Source organism: Amblyomma mixtum, chromosome 3 (assembly GCF_055824585.1).
Source record: "Amblyomma mixtum isolate Tamu chromosome 3, ASM5582458v1, whole genome shotgun sequence".
Taxonomy (NCBI): Eukaryota; Metazoa; Arthropoda; class Arachnida; order Ixodida; family Ixodidae; genus Amblyomma; species Amblyomma mixtum.
Window position 1 is genome coordinate 172,007,977 of NC_143014.1, and position 22,215 is coordinate 172,030,191.

At 46.4% G+C, this 22,215-nt stretch overlaps 2 protein-coding genes across 3 annotated transcripts; both read left to right on the forward strand.

Moving 5' to 3' along the window:
• The first annotated feature begins 807 nt into the window (after positions 1-807).
• Positions 808-7,206, forward strand: LOC149352718 (uncharacterized). Of its 2 annotated transcripts, none has more exons than XM_089577237.1 (3): positions 808-825; positions 6,125-6,223; positions 6,799-7,206. In XM_089577237.1, the coding sequence occupies exons 1-3, from the start codon at positions 808-810 to the stop codon at positions 7,204-7,206; spliced, it is 525 nt and encodes a 174-aa protein (XP_089433363.1). The 2 variants fall into 2 exon arrangements, with proteins under 2 accessions (XP_089433363.1, XP_089433364.1); XM_089577238.1 differs by lacking the exon at positions 808-825 and adding an exon at positions 5,613-5,624.
• A 9,928-nt stretch (positions 7,207-17,134) lies between these two features.
• LOC149352719 (adult-specific rigid cuticular protein 15.7-like) lies at positions 17,135-20,480 on the forward strand. The gene is made up of 3 exons (XM_089577239.1): positions 17,135-17,146; positions 19,394-19,489; positions 20,148-20,480. Exons 1-3 carry the CDS (start codon positions 17,135-17,137, stop codon positions 20,478-20,480), a joined length of 441 nt encoding a protein of 146 aa, XP_089433365.1.
• Positions 20,481-22,215: the final 1,735 nt, after the last annotated feature.

The window sequence follows — 22,215 nt, forward strand, 5'->3', positions numbered from 1 at the left end:
GGCCGCCATTGGGAACCCCTTACAAAATTCCGCAAGTGGGCTTTCCCGCATATCATAGCTAATCAAAACGTAACGGCGGAGCTCCCGCTGGAATAGTTGGGAAGGTGACAGGATGAGTGCCAAACGTAGGCGTGGGCGTTAGGTATAACACATTACGGAAGAGCCAAACAAAAACAGTGCGCTTTTTTGTTGCGATTGTACGAAGCGTATGGTCGGCCACTTTGTTCTCAAATTCTCTCATATGTGAAAAAGCCCACTTGCCGAATATTGCATGACGTCCAAGCCTAGCAGCATCGAATGCGATCGGTCCCTGCGATAAACGACGAAGAAAGCCAAGGGACGCCTTTCTACTGTTTTCCGTGCACTTTAAACTCGATCTTCGGTTAATCGACTTGCATATTTTTGGGTTTTACCACGGTCGGCTCTTCGAAACTGGGCGCGGTATTCCAGCGGTGGCGAATATTCGGAAATTCTTGAATACCAGTTTCTCGAGTCGAATATGAACCGAATAACGAACACATTTGATTCGCATACGAAACTTAGAATATTTGCACACCTTAGTCAAAAGCCACCAGAAAAAGTAGTATTAATTCTCCAGCGCCCTCTCATTCGCATGAGAACAGAACTCTTACATTTGTGTTCCACGCGTACTCAAATAGGTAGCCGTAGGCTGTCTTGTAGTGAAACAGGTGTGAGTTGCGGCAGCAGAGCCGGGCCGTTGGCGCCGACAAGGAAGACGTCGAGCTGTACGCTCAGGGCTAATCCTGAACACTTCCAGGACGATTTGAAAACTGTTGAAATCACTTCATGTCTTCGGAAATGAACGTCAGTCGCAAAATTGGGCATGGACAAAAGCAAAGTCACATCGGTCGTCGCTAAGGGACTCACAGACACGTTTTAACACGTAGGGTGTTGCAGCGCTTAATACGAGGTTCGCGAGTTCAACTCCCACGATGGTGGCCACGAACATCAGCGGTGGTTGAATATTTTTTTTCTAATAGAGTGCGAGGAAGAGGGAGGTGGTAAGGCTCGTGTATCGCGATCTGGGTGCCCACAAATAGGCGAAATTTAACCGCTCCTCCTCCTCCCAACACACACACAAGCTGTTGCATTAGTAACATAAAATAATGAAACTCGGAGGCCAGGGGGGGGGGGGGGGGGGGGGATTGTCTTGCCTGAATGGAGCCATGCATTCGGTCATGCGAAGCTGTACAGATGTCTTTTTTTTATGGAGATTTCATTCACATTTAAATAATGGAGAAAATGTCAGCTTTTAGGGCTTGTTGCGGGAATATATAAAAGGGTGAACTCAATTGACTGCGAACGCACAAGTTTCGTGCGATAAGAAGAAACTGACAACCACGCGAAACACTAACAGGGACACGTGAAAGGAATAAAGAGCTAGATTTTTTTGCAGGCAACAAATCAAGCTGCTGAGATGAGTGGCGTCATGGATAGGTGTGGCCTGCTTCGTGAAGCATTATACCCATGTATTCAAACCCTTCTAAAGCACTTACGAAATTCTGCAAGTGTTTTCAAGGAGTGAAGTAATGCGTTGGTAGCTGAACAAGCTGCGCCATGAGATTACTGCTGCAAAAGAAAGAAAGAAAGGAAGAAATAAAGGAAGGAAGAAAGAAAGAAAGAAAGAAAGAAGGAAAGGGAGAAAGAAGGAAAGAAAGAAGGAAAGGAAGAAAGAAGGAAAGAATGAAAGAAAGAAAGATAGAAAGAAAGAAAGGAAGAAAGAAAGGAAGAAAGAAAGAAAGGAAGGAAGAAAGAAAGAAAGAAAGAAAGAAAGAAGGAAAGAAAGAAAGAAAGAAAGAAAGAAAGAAAGAAAGAAGGAAAGAAAGAAAGAAGGAAAGAAAGACAGAAGGAAAGAAAGAAAGAAATAAAGAAAGCAATGAAGAAAGAAAGAAAGAAAGAAAGAAAGAAAGAAAGAAAGAAAGAAAGAAAGAAAGAAAGAAAGAAAGAAAGAAAGAAAGAAAGAAAGAAAGAAAGAAAGAAAGAAAGAAAGAAAGAAAGGAAGAGAACTTGTTAACTAAGTAGTGTGCGTATTTTATTCGCATCGAGACAAGCTGATGCACTAGTTACTAGGAGAGCATGGATCAAGCAAGGATAGGAAAACATACCAGCAGCCGGAGCAAACTTCGTGCGCGAACGCATCAAGAGGACAAACAAGCTAGCTGCTTCTTTAATTCACTCTCGCAATCAGCCAGAGTGAAAAAAGGAGCCGTTTAGTGCCCTACTCTACACTGATGACTACGTGACCCGGCCTCGAATTCTTGTCACGCTAATAAGATACTTCTTGAGCATTATCCCATCATTATGTACTCATCAATTCCTCATCCAGCCTAAAAAAGCCTGCAACGCAGCCTGAAAATCATCCTTTTCCTTTTGCTTCCATGTGTATTTCTTTAGAGAGAGTACCAAACCTCTACAGCGCCAGGTATGAAGTGATGTTGATCAAGTAAAGCTGGACAACACGAAGACTTAAAAATCTGAAAGCCGCGTATATGTAGGGCATTAACCTGGTGCAGAAAGAATGACACTAAAAACTTTACATGCGTTCGTGGCAGCATGCCTAGAAAAACGAGTTAATTCTGCCTTCCACTTCTCGGAAATTATATATGGCGCATGAGACTTGTATCTTTTTCTGATTGTTTGGACATTTTTTTTTTATGTTGGCGAAAACACATAGGAATCGAAGCAAGCCTGTAACGACTTATCCCACGCATTCATGCGTGTACATAAGCTGCTCTGCCCCGAGAAAACGTGCTCCATTAACCGTGTTTCATTGCCAGACGAACGAAATCACTCTTTAGTGGTTGGTTGCGGCCCATAAAGAGGTCAGCGGCAGACCGAGTTTTGAAAGTACATTATACGCATGTCTAGCGCGGAGATTGCCGCAGGACACATGAAATAAGCAGCAGAAAATACGAACCCTGAGCAGATGGCACGAGCTTTTCACACAAGAACCGGTAGAAACAGTAGCTTTTTCACAAAGTTGCAGACTTTGTTCTATGTTTGTTCTTAAAAAGGAGCTTAAAATATGGACACAGGCGGCGATTCTTGCCGGAGAAGCCCATAGCTTCGAGAAAAGTTCAAACACACAGCGGGAAAAGGCGGCGTTACGCGTGGCATTTGCGGCGCGTTTATCCGGCATAAATCTAATTTGTTTTCTATCCCCCAACAACCCGAGTAAATTCCTAGGCCTCTTCATCCACTTATTTCCGAATCTTTGCCTTCGTTCTCCTGATTGTGCTTAGGAAAACCACGCTGCTTTTGCCAATGTCAAGTGGTACTACATGCTAAAAAGTGGTACAAGAGGAAGTGGCTTTATTACAGGGTCTGTTCTAGAAGTTTATTTCGCTTTAGTGAACTAGAAATAATCAGTTTTTGTGCTGTGTTAATACAGCGGATTTTTTTCCCAAGAGGTGACGCCATGCTCAAAAGTGCATAAACTAAATTTCATCATCTTATTGCGAATCAGAAGCTCTCGGCCAATAGAGTTTCGCGAAAGCAGGTACTCTTCGGCTCAAATAAATAAAAACTGCAATAATGAACTCGGTGTACATGGTGGGCGCCATGAAACTGACCGCTGGTTTCGGGCACTCTCGAACGAGAAAGCAGCAGAAAACAGCGCGTTTTAGGCGATACATTGTTAGCTTCGGCGATGACTAAAGTTAAACAGTATAGAAAGAGCCAATTAGTTTTATTAGTTAGTGCGACAAAATGTCAGACGTGCGAGACAAAGCAAAACTAGTGGCAGTGACAGTAAGGAGAGCACATTAGAGCGAACTTAAACAAGCAGGAATTTATTAAAAGAACAAAAACTCGAGTGCATTGTTTTTTTTTTTTTTTTTGCGAGGCCGAAAAGAGAAAAATGCCTGAAGCATGCATACAAGAGGCTTTTATGATTCTGGGCTCACGGCAAACATATTCCATCTATTACAAGGATGCACTTGTCGGTGTAATTAATTCTGATCTCAATGGCTTATCGGCCTCTCCTTAAACACGCAGCGAACTGAAAAACCGTCTCTCTGATTACTTCGCAGGTCAACTCCCTTCTCGGACTGTTCTAATTTCTCCGCTAAAAGCGCAAGCGTGTCACACTAAGCAACCACGCAATCTGTCCGAGAACAAATTTTACTGGGGAATATTTGGCTTCACCAGAATTGCGGTCTAAGCCCTTTGCAGTTTACTATAGGAATAAAGTTCTTACGAAGCAAGGTACAAAAAGAGTACTTTATGTAGGGGACCTCGTCCTTTGCACAGGCTCAAAAGAAATTGCCGAAGCACGGTTTATGCTCTGAGAGAAATATTAAGGAAACCAGGACTTCGTAGTCGCATGGCCTGCGATACGAGACAGTTATGTGAAGACCTGCTGAGAAATGCTGCATGCAACCGAAACGCGTCCAATGAAGAAGTATAACAATAAAAAAGTTTAAGGTAGCTGATATGAGGATACTTAGAGGTCTGTGGTGGAAGCTCCAAGCAAAGACATGTGCAGAACGATTGCATCGGAAGGGTGGTCAAGGTCACAAACATTAAAGGCAAGATTCAAGGGATGATAGATGCTTTCAGCCCATAGTAATATCAGATATACATCGGTGGAAGACAATGAACATTAAAGTTGGACAGAAAAGAGAACGAATGCTGCGTAGCGAAAAACGGGACGACATCATATAGGAATACTGCAAAGTCATGCTCAGGCCTCATTCCGCGCTTTGAGTCTACAACAGTTGGAGCTGAAAGTTAGCGCTTGCAGTGTCTAGTCCTCCGGTCGTCGCCTTTGGGTGCGCTTCTTCCGCAACATGAATAACCAACAAGCCTGCGTTACTATGAAAGGCAGGGCAACGTAAAAAAAAAAAATGTGAGAATTCCAGTTTTCTCACGCCTGCAGGCAGCCGAGTGTCTTAATAATTTCTGAGCCTAAAATGCACTTGATGCAGCTGAGAGCCGATGCACTGCAGCGGGCTTACGCATTGTGGGAACGGGCTTGTCGTTTTCACCGCGGCCGCTCACCTTCTCTCTCTTGGAAATTGCTCGCGTTTCTCCGAGGGCCGCCATCAGCCAGCGCTGCGTCTTCTAGTTTTGTTGGTACGTCAAACAATGGCAGGACGTTCAGAGTGGCGCGTTCTCGAGCTATGCGGGGAGGTGTACGTTTAAAGGCGAGCGGGGTCACACTGAAAGCTGCACGGCTGCATGCGTTCGGGCCACAGTTTTTCGATGAAATGCAAAATGAAAGCGACCGCTCAGCGCAAGAAAAGAGAAGCAGTGGAGAGGGCTCCGATTTAAGACCATGAGGCTGCGATTCAGCCTCCCGGCGCCTGCGTAGCCGAAGTCAGCCAAGGCCGCCAGTCAAGTGGCACCTGCTTATTTTTTTGTGCCTGTGTGCTTGCCTTACTTGGGCTTCGATCAGGAGTGACGCAGAAAGCGCCGGGCGAAGGGCGGCATTCCTCGCGAATGGCACCCGGGCCGACTGGAAACTGGCCCTTTTGGAAACAAGACAACAGGGCGTTTCTGTAGAACACGTTGGTCGGTCCACTCGCCTCTATAAAAGCGCGCCTTTCGCTGACAGCCATCAGTCGTGACCAGCACACGCCATTGCAAACATGATCGCTCAGGTAAGCACGGCACCGCATGGCACTGGATTCCCTCAAGCCAGGGTGACCCGGGAATGGAGCCAACGAGGCGCGTTCGTTTCCTTCCTCGCCGCCCAACCAAACGGCGGCCTAAAACGCTACCCGACCTCCCGCACGCGATGCTGCGTCTTGCGATGGCTACCCACTCGGAGCCTCACCGGCGGGTAGTTTCGTGAGGGCCAGCTTAACAACGCTGTTGGAATATGATTGCGATCCATGCACGCTGACTTTACGCAGCCACTCTTCGCAAAATTGAGTTTCTCAGTATCCGTCGCGCTCCCACTGACAGAGTGTCAAATGTCGCAAGTGTCCAGGATTTTTATATTCGACAGAATTCAATACGGCATAGGGAGCATTTTTGGATTTCAGAGTGACCTAAGCTGAAGAGTGCACCTTCAATTAATTCACTTCACGCATTACCACTCACTGACGTTCGCTCGACTATATCCACATATATATATATATATATATTTTTTTTTCAGTTGACGGTGTTGCTGGCCCTAGCAGCCGTAGCTTTTGCGGGAGGCTACGGTGGCCACGGACACCATGGTGGTACCAGCAAGACCTACAGAAAACAAAACGTTTGTTCTTTTCTCTTTTACGCTACAAGTCATTAGTTAAGGCGACAGTCTCAGCGAATATAGTTCAGCTCATTGAAGAAATGTAGTTTGATCGAAACGCCTAATAACGTTCATTTAAACACACAGACGTTTAACTGCAAGATATATCGGGCTTACTGCTTTGCTTTAATGCTAAAGGAAAAGAAAATCGCGGGTGACAGGTCAGCTTCTTTTCAGCGTGAACTGACTATGCCCTTTTCTAGCTTTTCTAGCCAGCGCTTACCACTGCGAATGTATATTTAAGGCTTAGTTATTTCCTCATAATGGTTTGCTCTTTACCTTAAACTTTCATTATTTGAGAGTTAAGAAACATTACATTAGCACGAAATTGTGCCAACTAACCAATGTTGTATACTTTCCTTCTTGGTGAAAAGAAGGCTTTAACTTCTGCTTCTTGTGCGTGCCTACGTGAGAGGGAGGGAAAGCCGCAAATAACGAATCTCTTTTGCATGCTGATGAACTTCAATGCCCTCCTGCAATTGCTTCTAGCTACAGTGAGGCTCGCTTTCCGCACACTGTGTAATGTTTTTCTTCAGGATCATGGCCACTACAGCTTTGGTTACGACATCGTCAACGGCTACGGCGCCGTCAACGGCCGCCACGAGACCGGTTCGGCGTACGGCCCCGTGCACGGCTCCTACTACCTGGGAGACATCGACGGCCGCCACCGGCAGGTGCACTACGTGGCCGACAAGCTCGGATTCCGCGCCGTCGTCAAGACCAACGAGCCCGGCACGAAGAGCAGCCTCCCCGCCGCTGCACCCTACCACTCGGCGCACGGCAAGTCCGTGCCTGCCTACGGACACGGTGGATATGGAGGATACGGTGGACACGGCGGATACGGCGGATATGGCGGATACGGCGGATATGGCGGATATGGACACGGCGGGTACGGCGGTTATGGAGGTTACGGGGGTTACGGAGGCCATGGATACTACGGTTAGGTCATCCACGTTCCTACAATGTTTCCATGTTTGACGTTGCTGTGAGCCGTCCCGTCTGCTTTTCGTGCCGTAAGTACTGCATGTGGATGGTTATGTTTTCTTTATTTTGGATCTTGGCTGTTTGGCGAAATGTATCGGTAGTCGCAGGAGAGCTGCGCAAAAAATACCTCTTGTTTACTGTCTCGCGAGTGCTCCTAGCAGGTGAAACCAGCCTGCATGATCTAGCGTTCTTTTTATCCCTTTCACATGCGATGAAAATTGCTGGGGCGAAAAGGCATCAACTTGCTGCTCTACGCCGCAGCCTACTCCTCCGTTATTTTCGTTCTTGTTAACCTCATCATATTCGCTTCATAAAAGTTTATTTTTTAGCCAGCTAGTGTTTGGATTTCTATACTTCAAGGTGCAAGTCAATTTTCATTCGTCGGGTGAAATTTAAGCCTTAACTGACTAGTTAGGCATACAGTCGTAGTTAGCATTTATACACCCTGCAAACGAACTCAGATCCATAATTTTTTATTGTTGTTTACTCCTTAAAATTCTCTAGAAGGTATGAGAATGCAACCTCACTTGTAACCTTAATTTTTACTGTTGGAAAAGCGAGACACAAGGTATGATTTCTAGTGCACATTTTCTTAATTCGAAAAAAAAAAGACAATGTTCATGAACTTCAGTGCAACCAACGCGCTTATTTTATTCAGCCCGATTGAACCGTTACCACCACCGGATAAAGCAAGAATTTCAGCTGAGCCAGCTGTAACACGACAAAGCGCCATTTTTCATCTACTGCAAGAAAAGTGACTGCATTTTAATGCTTAAAGCCTCACTTCACGGCGTACCTAAAAGAGGTGTAACGTTTGCAATTATCTAGCATGTACTGTTCTTCCGCAGTTTTCATTTCACAGTGTTCCACTGGTACGGGACGGCTTCCCTGCTGAATGGGCCCCTGAAACCCACCTTGAACCTGTGCTGTGATTTAGCCGCTCGCGAAGTCACCTCGTTCATGTTGCGTCATGCGTTTAAAATGGCACCATTGACCAGCTTTTTTTTTTTTTTTGCATAAGTGGACTGGAGAGCACGTACACAGGCGTCTCTGCAGGAAATAAGAAAGGCAGCCCGATGTAAGAGCTCTTTGACCAGGCTGTGCGGGACGAGCCTAAAGAGGAGGAAAAAACTAGTAGACACAAAAACTCCATTTTCAACGAAAGGTGTTTGAGTCCTCTTCTAGTTTTTTTTTTTCTTTGTGGCGAAAATAGATTTGGGGTTCCTTAAACATTGAAGGAAGTATTTTGTAAATTAGGTCCGCAGTGCTAAATCGGTCTGAGTTAATGCGGCGTAAAATCGTCAATCACTACACTTGCTCCAAGAAGGACCTGTGCACGCCTTATTGTGGTGCTCCTTGTATTTCAGACCGCCTCTCGCAGCTTGAGTCTTCTTCCTCACTTCCTCGTCCGAGCTGCTCATGAAAGCAGCTAAGTGTAATCTAGATGAAGGAAACTGAAGACCCCCAGTGTGCTTGCCCATGTCAAGACGAAGACCGACCTTACAACCACCACCTTTTCCTGCTGCTGTTGCTGCTGTTACCTTATCTATGTCCTTGTGATCTTGTGGACTTGAGATGTTTCTGTCTGCGCTTGATGTGTGAAACGTGTAAATACATGTACAATATGCTCACAATATGTTCCCGCCGTCTCTGCCTCACTGCACGCTCTAGTCGTTATTGATGCAGGCAAAGAACGTCTGCGTACTTCCCACATTCATCTATCTGATAAGCAAATTAACGTTTACGTAGAGTGATTCCCTTAATGTGATCCGCGCGCCGGCTAGAGGTGCGCGCAATGCTTTCAACTGCTGGTCTGTTTGGCGTTGCAATTTGACTGCAGTGAATTTCGTCGTCTGTGTGTTATCTTGCATGGCAATAACCGCGGGAAATCGTAACTGGTGTAAGCGGAAGAGTCAAAAGCGCGCTGAACGACTATTCACCTCCGCTAAATTTAGCTCTCCCCTAGGTTATATATCAGTCCCATAATTTAACGCATTTGAATCAGCGCTGCGCAAAAAGCAAAAGCTCGAAATTAACGGTAGGGTTTGTGACGATCCCAAACGTTGTGGGACCTTCGTAGACTCCCAAGGCTAAGTCACCGCTAAAAGCGCTCTTCAGCACTTACGCTTTAAATATCGACTGCATGGGCAACGTACTCAAATGTGTTGCACAGTTTATGCTCTTGTGCAACGTATTTGTTCAGAGTCTACTGCAACGAAAGAAAAATAATTTCTGTGGGGGTCGTGGTTTACAAAAACTTTTTGTAGCTTAGCCCCGGCCAGCAGCAGCGGTACCTCAGCCCACTATGCGAAATAACCCGGGGTAAATTTGTGTTAATATACGCCCTCTTTAAGATACTGCTCGGTGTACTCTACGTCCTGTATAGCCGAGGTTACGTTCGCCCTCGGCCAGTAATGAAAGATGAGATCTTTTTGCGTCAAGCACTGCTGAACAACTTTTCCTGTTTTCTCGATAGTTGGTATCAAGTAAACTTGGGCGTCAATGGTTACGTAATACGGCATAGCAAAGATTGCTTCAAACATTGAGGAAAAATAACGAATCGACAAAAGGCCGCGGGCCATTATCGGTCGGTCCTGTTCCGTCGTCTCAATCATTAAACGCCAACACACACCAACTCTCTAATGCGCATTCAAGCGCCCAGTCTCGAGCGGCGCCTGAGATAGCTTATCTCTGCTCAAAATTGGAGTGCACGGCTGCGCACGATATCGCTTCAGTCTGGCGAGAAGGCTCCGTCGATCACGGTCGAGCTAAAACAGCCTGTCAAGATGAGGACGGTGTGCAAGCACAGCGGCGGTGAATCTGAGGCGATCGAAGACGGATAAAGGCCCCGCTCACTTCCTGGTGGTCGGGAAGGCCGTCGTGGAAATAAATGCGGCACTGCCGGTGTTTGTATAACTCGCTGACGCGAAAGGACCAGCGGCCGGACTAGGCGGTCGTCCGAAGCGGCGCTCTGTCAACCGTTGCCAGGCGAACAAAAGCGGTCCGGGCACCCGCTCTCGCGACTTTTATCGCCGCATTTGTGCGATCTCGTAGCAGGCGTCCGAGGAGGGGAGACCGCAGCTGTTGGTTTTCAGAGCGAGTCCTCAGATTTCCGGGACACTCGCGGCGAGTTGCACGCGCGCTTTAAACGACGGCTCCCGCGGTATAGACGTGGGCGCGAAAGAGACCCATAATTCAGAAGGCGTTTACTCTTTGTTTCGCCGTTCATGCTCCCTGGGCACACACACACAAGTGCCATGGCTCGTCATGCGGAAAGCGACAAGCAGCCCACTTAGGGCTAACGCCTGCGGGGAGAAAGCCACGCGCTCGAAAACGGGTGCCTCGCACCATGGTCGGCGGCGCCGCGGGGTGGCCGCCGAGCGGAATGGCGGTGTCTTTCTTCACCCATGACCGCATCCAGTTTAATCTCCACGTCGATGCGTTGCCGTCTGTTTCTGACTATATCTCGGTGACATCAGTGCCTGCGGCAGTCAGCGCCTGATCTTGAAGAACGCCAGCGTAGCCAGAAAAGGGCGCCTGCATACCGTTGCTTGGATGGCCACATCAAAGCGTGCCTGCTTACGCCACAGGTGCTGCACGGACACAGACGTCGATAAGAATCGTGAATGTCTGCGTTGGATAATATCGTGAGCGTTCGGAGCCAACAAGGGTAGCTTGTATTACTCGTTTCTGAAGCCAAAAGAGAACACCACTTGACCCAATTCTCGCACTAGTGGCAAAAGCGACGCTGTTTGGTGCTGCACAATGGACGGAAGTATTCACCTTGGAAATGGCGCGGTTGCCAGAGTCCCCACAGGCTGGAGCAATAAATTTCATTTCATGGAGCGCCAATAGATAAAAAGTTCCTTCCTGAGCAGTAATCAAGAAGTTAAAAGCGTTGTTTTCTGTACCATCATTTACCAAGAGGCACAGCGCTCGCTTCTAATTAAAAATTATTCATAGCATGCAGGTGCATAATTCAGTTAAGCCTACAGAAGAAAAATGAGCCTGTTGAGACGTACTTACAAGAGCATACACTCTTAGAATGGGGGCAGCGCCTAAACAAGGAAAGGAGACAGAAAGGTAAACACGTTGCGCTTAGTCTGACAGGTTTCTCGCCAGCAGCAGCGGCAGCCAATACAGTCCCGAACTAGGGTCCCCAACCATATGAATCCCTCTCCCAAACTGTCAAATGAAGATTTTCACCACCACCACCTATCGCCAGCACGTTTAGTATAACACCTATAATATATCCGTTTATTTAACATCCACCCCAGCACAGCCATAGGCTACAAAGGGAGTCTGTAGTACCAGATGTTTCAGGGAAGACGAAGTAGTTTCCAAAAATAGGCTTTCTGGAGTAAAAATACGGCGTTTGCGGCATAGTATTACCGGTATTGGTGGCGGAAAGCCGGTGAATTATCTTAAAGCGTAGGCTGGTAAACTAATTTTTGATAATTATTTTCTTTACCTATCACAGCTAGGCAACTAATTGCAATTAGAGATTTGTAGCCGGTCGTTAGTAATAGCCAAATCAGTATCTTGAATTTCGAAAACGTGTTATCTTCGGTGCTGTGGCTGGACAAAATTTGCCTACATCGTGCCGAAATACATGCGCTTTCCAAAAGCATGCAGGCAAAGCAACCTTTCCAGCGCACGTAACTAGTAAAAAAAGTCTAATTTTGTCGAGCCACAGCGCCAAGGGTAATCGCTGTTCCTTAATTATAAAAAAAAAACGGAATTGGCTATTACTAACGACAGCCTACGAATCTGTAATTGCAACTAGGCGCCTAACTTTAATGGTTAAAAAGTTAATTGTTAAAAATTAGTTAAATACGCTAGCTTACTACTTAAAACGATTCACCGGTTTTCTGGTGTCTGACAGCACTGGTAAAACAACGTTGAAAAAGCCATAGCTTTACCTCAAACAACCTTTTTTTGAGAACTACTTAAAGTCTTCCCTGAAACGCTAGGCATAGTTTTAGTCCAAGAACCATTCGTCATGGCCCGTACGTCGACCCCAGAGCCACAGCAGGATGTGCACACCCAGGAAGCAAATCGGCATTCGTCCATAGCCTCGTAGCTGCAATCAATTGAACGTTTATCCCGTTCTGTGTATTTAGGGTTTCTATTTTGCGTCGTTTTATACGTTTTAGTTTTCCACCAAAGTAGAGGTCTAAGAAGAAAAAGAGGTATCTGAAAAGAAGCCCCCGGGTCGGCTCCTGCAGAAACTATTGCTGCAAAAGGGCATATAAGGAAAATGACTTTCATTTCCTCGCTGTTCTGCCCCTGTCCACCCAAGCTGTGTAAGTGATAAGGAATCGCCATCTAGCCCCGTGAGATGTGTTGCCTCGGAGGCAGAGAGGAAAAAAAAAGAAAAGCTTATATAATAATCACTGTAACACGCTTATAGTACCTATCAAATAGAAACATGCCTACTAGAAGAACAAATGTGTCTGCGATACGCGCACACGCTACATGTTAGTCGCGCACTAACATGAACATCCATACAACTATGATTTCGGACAATATCGGAGGCGCGAATCAGCTCGCAGTGCAGTCCCCACGTGCTTGCAGTCGAAGGAAGCCAGTGAAAATCTTGCTCTGGTCGTGCATGTTGACACAAGCGGCAGCCCGTATCATGAGAGGAGACGACTACTTCTTCGAAAGCAGTGGAAGCCATGCTGCACGGCACACTGCTATTTTGTGGCGCGGAAACAATTCCTGGATGAGAGGGCCTACTGGAACTACCGAAAGGAGCGCTGTCACAATAAAAAGAAAAATATCTGGTTGATGGGAACGCCCGCAAACACATTGCAGGAATTTTCAGTGTGTGTGTGTGTGTGGGGGGGGGGGGGGGGGAGAGAGAGCCAAGGAGAGCGCATCAACTTGCTCAATCATTGCATTGTGTTGTCATGAACACTTGAGCCCAATAATACACTTCTGCAGTTGGCGACCGCTTTTATCGGTTAGATTCTTTCAGACGTCAGGCAGTTAGCATGGCCGCGGCCAGTAAGCCCCGTAGCTCCGGCGGGCCAGGGAGCTCTGGCCCCGGAGGTGGGGCCGGCGGAGGAGCGCCGACCTCCAAGCGCGCGGAAAGTGGCCAGAGGGCAAGGCGCGAAGACGCTGAAATACCGATTTTTACTACATATAACTGAGTTTCTACAAAACGCATTAAAAATGTTTGCTGGAAAATATTCGTGAAGCAGCATCCTTCAACATCTGAGGTATACCGCGTCTTTATAACAGCCTCAAAGCCTCTTTAAGTGACGTTGTCAAAACTGATAATGACTTCAATACAAAAGCCAACATTTTGGACACCAGAGGAAGTGTAGAATGCATTGCTCAGTTCTGGCCTCTTTGAGTCTTCCTACTTAGCATTTTTTTTTTCATTAGAGCAACAGAACGCTATACAATCCTGACATGGCTGTTACAAAGATCGAAAGTAAAACGTTTCACCTGAGGATCAGAGCTTGACGATTATTAGCGTTTGAATGGTTCTTGCATGCGAGTCAAAATCGGTGTGACCTTCACTTTCTTTTAAGGTAGAAGTAGGAGTAAGGAAGAGAATATCACGACGAGGCACGTCCCGTGTGTCTCCAGTTATTAGGGAAAAAATATATCTGTAATAGAACCTATTTTATTGTTTCATGCTGAGGGAGAACATTTTTGCATACGAAATTCGATGAATGTGAACTTGCTTTACCACTTACTGTTTTTGCAAAGACTTTCTTCTTCTCACAGCTGTCTGATTCGGCCATAACATATCGGTGACTTGGTTGATAGGACAAAACTTGAGCTGAGGTTGTTATATGCGATGAGAACTAATGATACTAATGAAGTTCAGAGACACCAACGCAACAGTGGTCATACACGAGTCAACACGGCCTTACGAACTCCTTTGGGCTTCTGGTAGCGCTAGAAGATTGCATGCTTTAGCGTTAGATGGATCTAGAACGAATGCATCTGCAAATGCCCGTTAAACCATGCGAGCACACGATAAAATAATCGCAATTGTGAAATTAAATTTCTTGACAGATATCTTAACACTTTTATCAAACGGAATTGGTGGCCTGGACAGGAGTCTCATGTAACGAATTTTGTCTTGTAAATGATTGTGAAAACCTGGACACTCCGGAGGTGAAAGCTACATCTTCAGCATTTAAGGCCAACTCTCCACCATGTGGCAGGCCAATAAAGAAAGCTCAATGCCCAATTCTACAAGGAGTGCTAGAAATATTAGTAATTGCTGCGTCATCGTATGAACCAGTGCAAAACTGTAAGGGTATTTTATGTAAATTAATCTTGAATAATAACACTTCACTCAAGTATTATAGTGTGCACTCACCAAATGTGGATAGCAACGATGAGCCAACGCCGAATGCGGTGCAGTTACAAGGTTCCGAAACATTCAAGAGGTTCCGGCGTGTGCCTTGTGTATAGTCAACTATAAACCAACAGTGCATTGTCGCTGCGACTTATTTTTTAATTTTTTTCCTGCGGCCCATTGTCATTTCAAATTATCGCACAGGCTCCGATCGAAGACCCATAGATAAAAACCCTAGCGACAAGAAAATTTTGTGTATTGAGTGGGGAGTGAATAACCATGCGTGCATGTCTCCGGGAGGCGTCCATAGAGTATTAGTTGCAAAACTTTCTGTTTTTTTTTATGCACGCGCAAATTGAGAACTGAGCAAAAAACTGAGCAATCTGCGACCTTCGAATCTGACTATGATTGACGTTTTGCAGAACAAAACTTGATCAGCGCCACATAACGGCTTTCGTCCCGCGGAAACAATGGGAGTGTAAACAATGAAAGCCGCTCCCTGCAATTTCGTGTCCGAGCTGTTGGTAACGGTTTACCTGTGCGGCCGCGGCAGTCAACCTGCCAGAAACAAATGCCTGTAAGCCCGACACGCTATCGGTCTCGATGCTCAGGATGACGCAACCGCTGTAAAGCTAACTCTCGACGCTCACGTTATCATAGAGAGGTATTGTCAGCGCTACGTCGGGGATAAACCAGCCCCGACAGAGTTGGGTTTCAAACTTTCACGTTTATTACGCTGCTCGCGCTGAGCGCAAGAGCGCTGACTTCGTCGTCGACGGGCGCCGTCGCAGCGCTAGGAGCGCTACACTCTAAACTGAATAATACGCTTTTAAATGAAGAAACCGGCCCTTGTCGCCAACGCTTGCCGTCATAGTTGCCCTACTTAGCTAAAAGCTGCACACTGATTGAAGGGCGATTTACTTTCATTCGTAGAGTTTCTTCATGAACGAGGCGTGAGCTTTCGTTCGGAACCTATGGCATGATCTACATCTGCAATACTGCCATGACCATATTTCTTTTGTGCTCTTAATCAGATGAGGTTCTCGTAAATATTTGCATGCGAAGCCTCACTAGCGAGTGGTTTCTTGCCTATCTCATACAAAATGTCTTGACGTTCGTTAAAACTTACCTGAGCGCACAGCTTCATTCAGACAATATTAGTAAATAGCAGGCGAATGTGCGAAAACAGAAATTGTTGGTAGAAAATAAGCTATGCTCCCGTAGGACAACACTGCGCGCACTGTTCGGCGAAGTGCTGATTTCCAAGAGAAGATTTGCTTTTGCCTCCGCGCGTAAATAAGAGAGGAGTGCGTGTCTTCTCTTTCTGCTTGGTACTATAACACGTAACAGACACGGAGTCACACAGTAGAGATTTGAAAGAAGGGATGCAAATATGATGGCCAGTAATAACATCTACAAATTAAGTACCCGTAAGAGAAACAGAAAGGATTCAAACCACTGCTGTGTAACGTTTGCTAATCTGCCAACAAGTCTGAGCTCGCGGGTGAATGAAAGAGAATTAAGGTGCGAGGTGAAAACGAAGTAAGAGCAATTGATCGACCTAGAATAAGTAACGTACATGACGTAGATATGACATTTTCTTCTTTAAAAGTACCGGTATTTCCAACGGTATGTCTACCTTGTCGTTAAAAAATGTTCACCGTGTTGTCTGGTTCTTGCTGCATCCGCAAAATTAAGCCGAATACGTTGTAAAATTTTACGTCGTCCCACTCATCAGTACTGGTCAGAGGTTGCCAGAGGATAAATGGCAGAAAAGAAAGCATGGCGCAGGGAATGCGGTCGTCCTTCATCTTGAAGATTGCATAACTGCTTACTACTTAACCAATACAATGACAATAATAACAAGAACAAAAAGGTAAAACACGACGAGCGAATGAGAAAAGGCAACTAAATCAATCGCTGCCTTATTCAGTAGCATGGCCGCTAGCAATAAAAAAAATCCACAAAACAGACGGCCGCTCAAACGACTGTCAAGTTTTCTGCATTGTAGTTCGTATTATTTTCTGAAGGTGCCACAAAAATCAACGTTCGCAAATTACGAGACGCGAGCTTAATTGGAGGCCGAAGCTTGCGTGTCACTGGTAACTCCATATTTTGACCAAAATAAAGGCAAGGACTTCATTCTGAACGCTGTCAAATACGTTTCGCACCACGCGGTCATCGTAAAAAAAAAAAAAAAAAAAAGAAGCGAATGTCCGTTCTATATAAAGCCTGAGAGGAAGCCCTCAGACTGCCAAACATAAAATCAACCCAGATGTCAAGAGCGGCAACGGGACGCCCACCTGAGCCATACCGTCACGTCCCAAGGAGGTCTCTGAGAAGTGGACAAGCGCTGACGTCACATCAGCGCCGGCGGTAGCAGCCGGAGCGAGATTGGCAGTAGCGACTCGGCCATTCTTCCAAAATCAGCACCTGACAAACGAGAAATCGTAACGACTCAATGGCTTTTGGAAAGGGAAAGAAACAGCTGGGCCAGCTATAAAAGCAGAGCGCCGCGCCGTACCAATTCATCCGCACCAGCCACTGTCGACATTGCAAGCATGGTCGCTCAGGTGAGAGAGCACGGACCGACGGAGAGGTAGGCGCGCTGCGGGCCGCCGCTCAGGAGTAAGAGCCCTTGGCGGAGCGCGGGAGGCCGCTTCCGTCGCTCGGACAGCGTACGGCACACCGGAGGTATACGCGGCTCGCACGGGATGCAGGAAGTTTGTTCGGGCACCGTGCGCTGTTACCGAATAGCGCCGCTTTTCCTCCGTAGCCCAAGTCTGCCTCGCACGGGGGCGATGTCGCGGAATCAATTGTGTTTTTTTCGTTCCACTCGGTTCTCTACACTGCGCTGCGCAGACTTTCCTCCGACCAAGTGCAAAGCTCGTCGAGAACGGACCTAGGCCGGCGAGCTCTGCACTTAGATCGCCGCTCCGGAGGCGTTCACCGCGCATTCCAGCCGTGTTCCTGCCTGAAATGCGCGCCTGTCACTGATATCTGCGCTGTCTGGATCCTCGAGTGAAACACCGCTTCCGCGCGGCTCCGCGTCGGTTGGCCCGCGTTGGCGATAACAGTGTAGTGCAGGCGAAGGCAGCGCATTGTAACAGAGTAAAGGAAAGTACTTCCGGACTGTTCTTGCATTAGCATATACCGTTCTTTTGCAGGAGGCGGTTGTAAGTTTTGAGAGTAGTTTTTAAGCCGGAAGGAAAGGTGGACAAAATAGCAGCAATATTAAGCAGTATTGTCTCTTCTTTGCCCTCAGTCACTGAATAGCATGGGAAGATGTCTATGCCTGTCCGCCGCGTTAGTTCAAGAGCTGCGGCGCTTTTCTGCTGCTGAATTCGATTCCCAAACACAGCAGTTGTATTTAGAACGAGACATACTGCAAAATAAAAGACTTCGCGCTTACTCACAGGGGTTGAAATCATCTGATGCCCTCCACTGAGGAGTCCATGACAGATGCCAGCGCGGTAAAGGTATACGATATCACATGAAGCTTTAGATATATAGCTTAAGAAAGTTATATGACTGCAAGTAGTAGTTTTTACTTTCCCTCTAGCTCTTGTGAAGCCATCTCGCGGAAGTTTTTTTTTTATTTTTGGCTTGTAGAACAGTGACGGAAATGGTACTATGGATGCAATGACCGTCGCCGTTCATCAATAGATCACGCCCCGTCGCGCTGTTGATATCGCCTCGGAATGGACAAGTGACATGTCGGCCGATTGTAATATGGGAAATGAAGAAGAAAGGAATCGATGTATTACGCAATAACGTGGCATTTTCGTTGGTACAAAGGTAAACACGGCTTTTAGCAGCGTGCTCCGTCGCTTCATCTTTTGTTCATGGCGTCAACCTCATCTTTTCTAGTAGAGCCGCTTATGTAGAATACAGGCCACTGGCGCCGCACAAAGCTACTGAAAGAAATTCCCTGTGCACGCGCGCACTGTATAATGTGATAGGGAGGTCTAAGCGTAAGCTGACAGTCCGTTGCTGCTCCAGAGAAAAAAATTATTTTCTATACGAAGTTCCACAAAGAAACATACCACTTGGCTATAGGTGTGTGACCGAGAATATTTAGGCTGCACCGCTGCAGTAGCTGCAGGAGCGGGCTCCTGCAAGACAACATGAATTCAGAAGTAATTTTTTAGAGGTATTGCGACAGTTAAGGTGTAAGGGCGAACCTAGTATAAATCTTGCAAACATTATTGTGTAACCACACATTTGAGAGGTGTCTGGTAAATTCCCGTTTATTCTTCCCCTATGACCTGACACTTGAGGCACTGGGTTACACTGGAGGTTTAATGAGACGCTTCACGACGCCTTTCTTTAACGCGACGTTCTTGAGAAATAACGCACCAAGTGCTGCCAGTCAGAATTTTGCCCGGAAATCTGAGGCTAATAAATACCGGGTGTTTCTTTCACCGGGTGCAGCCTGAGGCTTCCTGCATTCATTTTTCTTAAGAAGAAGTAAACTTTTAAAGTAGATTTCTTTATCTTTGCTCAACTGCTATTGTACATTGTAGCAATGAGCTGGAACAGAAAAACAAATGGACCACTACTTGTCGCAGTGCAGCAATAAAAGATAGCGCGTATAGTATCTGAGAATTTAAATGACTGCAGAAAAACATCGAGTGCTGTTGTTACTTGTAGTCTCCGCCAATAAACAAATGGAAGCAGTGGGTAGACGTCTTGAATAGTTGTGATGCTGCCTTCATACGCTTAGAAGAAACTGAATAGCTATGTCAAATCAGCGGCTATTTTGACAAATTAATTGATAACACACCGCAGGCTCTGATATTGTCACGCCTTTCTTACAGCTTCGGACGACAGTTCTGTTTGCCTTGGTGGCTGTTGCTCTTGGAGGCTACCACGGAGGTCACGGAGGTCACAGCAAACAGTACAGAAAGCAGGATGTAAGCAAACTTTTGTTCTTCAACCATCTTTTTGTTTTTTTCAGCGAAAGAAGACCTCTATAGCGTCAGCGAAATTTCGCTGCCCTTAGTTTTAGCACAGAAAGGCGTTTAGGATCATGGAGGTAAATGTGCAGTTTCATTCTACGATACCTCGTACTTCACGCAAAAAAAAAATTAAAAAAATAGGGGTCGTATTTCCTTGTTGCAATACTTTTTCGCCATTGCACTGTGCTTTGTACATGCAGGCCTGCTCGTTCCAGCTACACGAAGCAGTATGTTCAATCTCGCTCTGTTTAAAGGGGATCCCTGTAGGCTCAACTAATTAAAATAAAATAGCTCTCACGCAGTAATTTTTTTTTTCAAGAAGGCTGAAGAAATACGTAACATATCATACGCCATCATTCTATTTTTTTTATGGGTGAGCACGTGATAATCACAGTAGCAAAAATTTGTTGCGCCCATTTGGCGGAAATGACCGCCTGTAACATTCAAATCACGTTACACTGCAAATAAACACACACCCTAGCGAGCACGCAACTGGTCTTAATGCGACGTGACGATCATCGTACTAAGATTTAACCCCGTTCGTTTTCGTTTATCTTCCGTCTCCTCAAATGGTGCTTACTCTTCAAGGAAAACTTAACAAAGCGTTGTGCAGGACTACGGACACTACCGCTTCGGCTACGACATCGTCAACGGCTACGGCGCCATTAACGGCCGCCACGAGACCGGTTCGGCGTACGGCCCCGTGCACGGCTCCTACTACCTGGGCGACATCGACGGCCGCCACCGGCAGGTGCACTACGTGGCCGACAAGTGGGGCTTCCGCGCCATGGTCAAGACCAACGAGCCCGGCACCAAGACGAGCCTTCCAGCGGCCGCGCCATACCACTCGGCCAATGGGAAGCACGTACCCGCGTATGGCATCGGTGGCGGCCACGGTGGCGGACACGGTGGCGGACACGGTGGCGGACACGGATACCACGGCTAGACGCTTACTCACCTGATGGCCTCTCCGAACAGACTCGTACGTGTCATCGCTCCCCTGCTGCGCTTATATTGTGTCGCCAAAAAGCGATCGATCTGCCCTGAAATTATGAACCTCGCGCTTTAATGATTTTTCTCGAAACGAATTGGAGATAGAATGCTTCAGGTAGTAGTCCTAAAAGTATACTAACCGATTTTTCGGCTTTAACGTACAACCTGAGTTGTGACCAGCTCTTGAGTATTTATTGAGACTTCGCTTTGAGCGTGGTCACGATTTTACATGCCGATCTTGCCGGCGGGGCCAGGCCTAAGCATGATGCAAGATGTGATCTTTAAATGTGGATGTTACGCTTTACCACCTAACACGAAAATGCTGTTAATGACTGCGCGTCCTGTCGTTTCGACCTATAGCTGTCCAAGTTGCCTGTGCTTCTCGGCAGGGAATGCGTCGTTCTAAAATACCTCGCTTCGCGCGCTCCCGGAAACAGGTAGCTGCTGTGGTCAACCCGTTGTCTGCGACCATTACTAACACATCTAGTTTCGTCCTGCATTACCAACAGCGACTCCTTAGAAACGCTCTTAAATTCACTGTAAGAGGTCATTTACAAATAGAGCACTCGCTTAGTTCTCGATAATGATCCCACCTATTGAGTAGTAAGAGGTGTCATCTAGAAACGTAATCTCAGATTCGCAAGCAGTTCGCATGTCTTTCCAAAGTAAGGTAATTCTCTCATTGGACAAGCGCACGTGAGCCGGTCAGTTATAAATCGGTCTTGCGTACTAACAGTACAATGGACAGGGACTGCATGCAAGAAAAGAAAGGCGTCTTTCTTTCTTATTGAAGTCGAGGTTCATTTCTTTTTCAAGTAAAGGTTCATTTTCACGAGGACCATATATAGTGCATCATACGTAAAATGTGCACCTTTTGTTAAAATTTAAACACGTTCCCTATAATTTGCTTCTGGCCAAGGAAGTGTGGCTTGTATTGCACCAACAGCGCTGTGAACTACTCACCGTGAGCGGACCTTTAGTCTTAACCACTCAGGGACTAAGCAGTGTCAGGAGTGCCACATGAGGCCCACTATGTGATCCAGCATCAATCCTGGTGGCTACTGTACTTTTTGGACAAACGCTGTACGTCAACGACCACACTGGGCCCCCAGTTCAGCCTTAATCTTTTGTCACTTACCGTCGCTTAAGCTACAAGAAAACTGATGGCAACGTGTGTGAGAAGAAAAAGAAAACGGGATTTACAATATTGTCGTGACCAATTGAACAACACGTTTTCCAAGTTTTTCACCCGAGATGACGATGAAAATAATTCTGTCGCACAGCATGCTTTCTTTGTACAGCTCGGCTAATGAAACTTACAGGTACGTAGCTTGCAGCCTGTTTTCGCTTTAAAATAAAAATATAAAAATATTAAACATTATGGCATCATATACCATTGAATTCTATTTCAATGGTATTTGTAATCAGGATAAAACACCAGTGTGTTCTTAGAGCAATGGAAAAGATGCGGGGGGGGGGGGGGGGGGCGGGAACAGGCAGCACGTATCCAAAGTGTACAAGAAGGAAACCAAGCTCCCTGGGAGAACTTCGCTATACACACCCGTTTCTACGATGCGAGAAGGGCTGAGGATCTGTCATACCTGCAGGAGGGTGCGCATTGACAAGTCACGCAAGCAGTAGCACCGAAAAAGGGTGGGCTCTAAATAGCAAAGCGTAAGGACTGCACG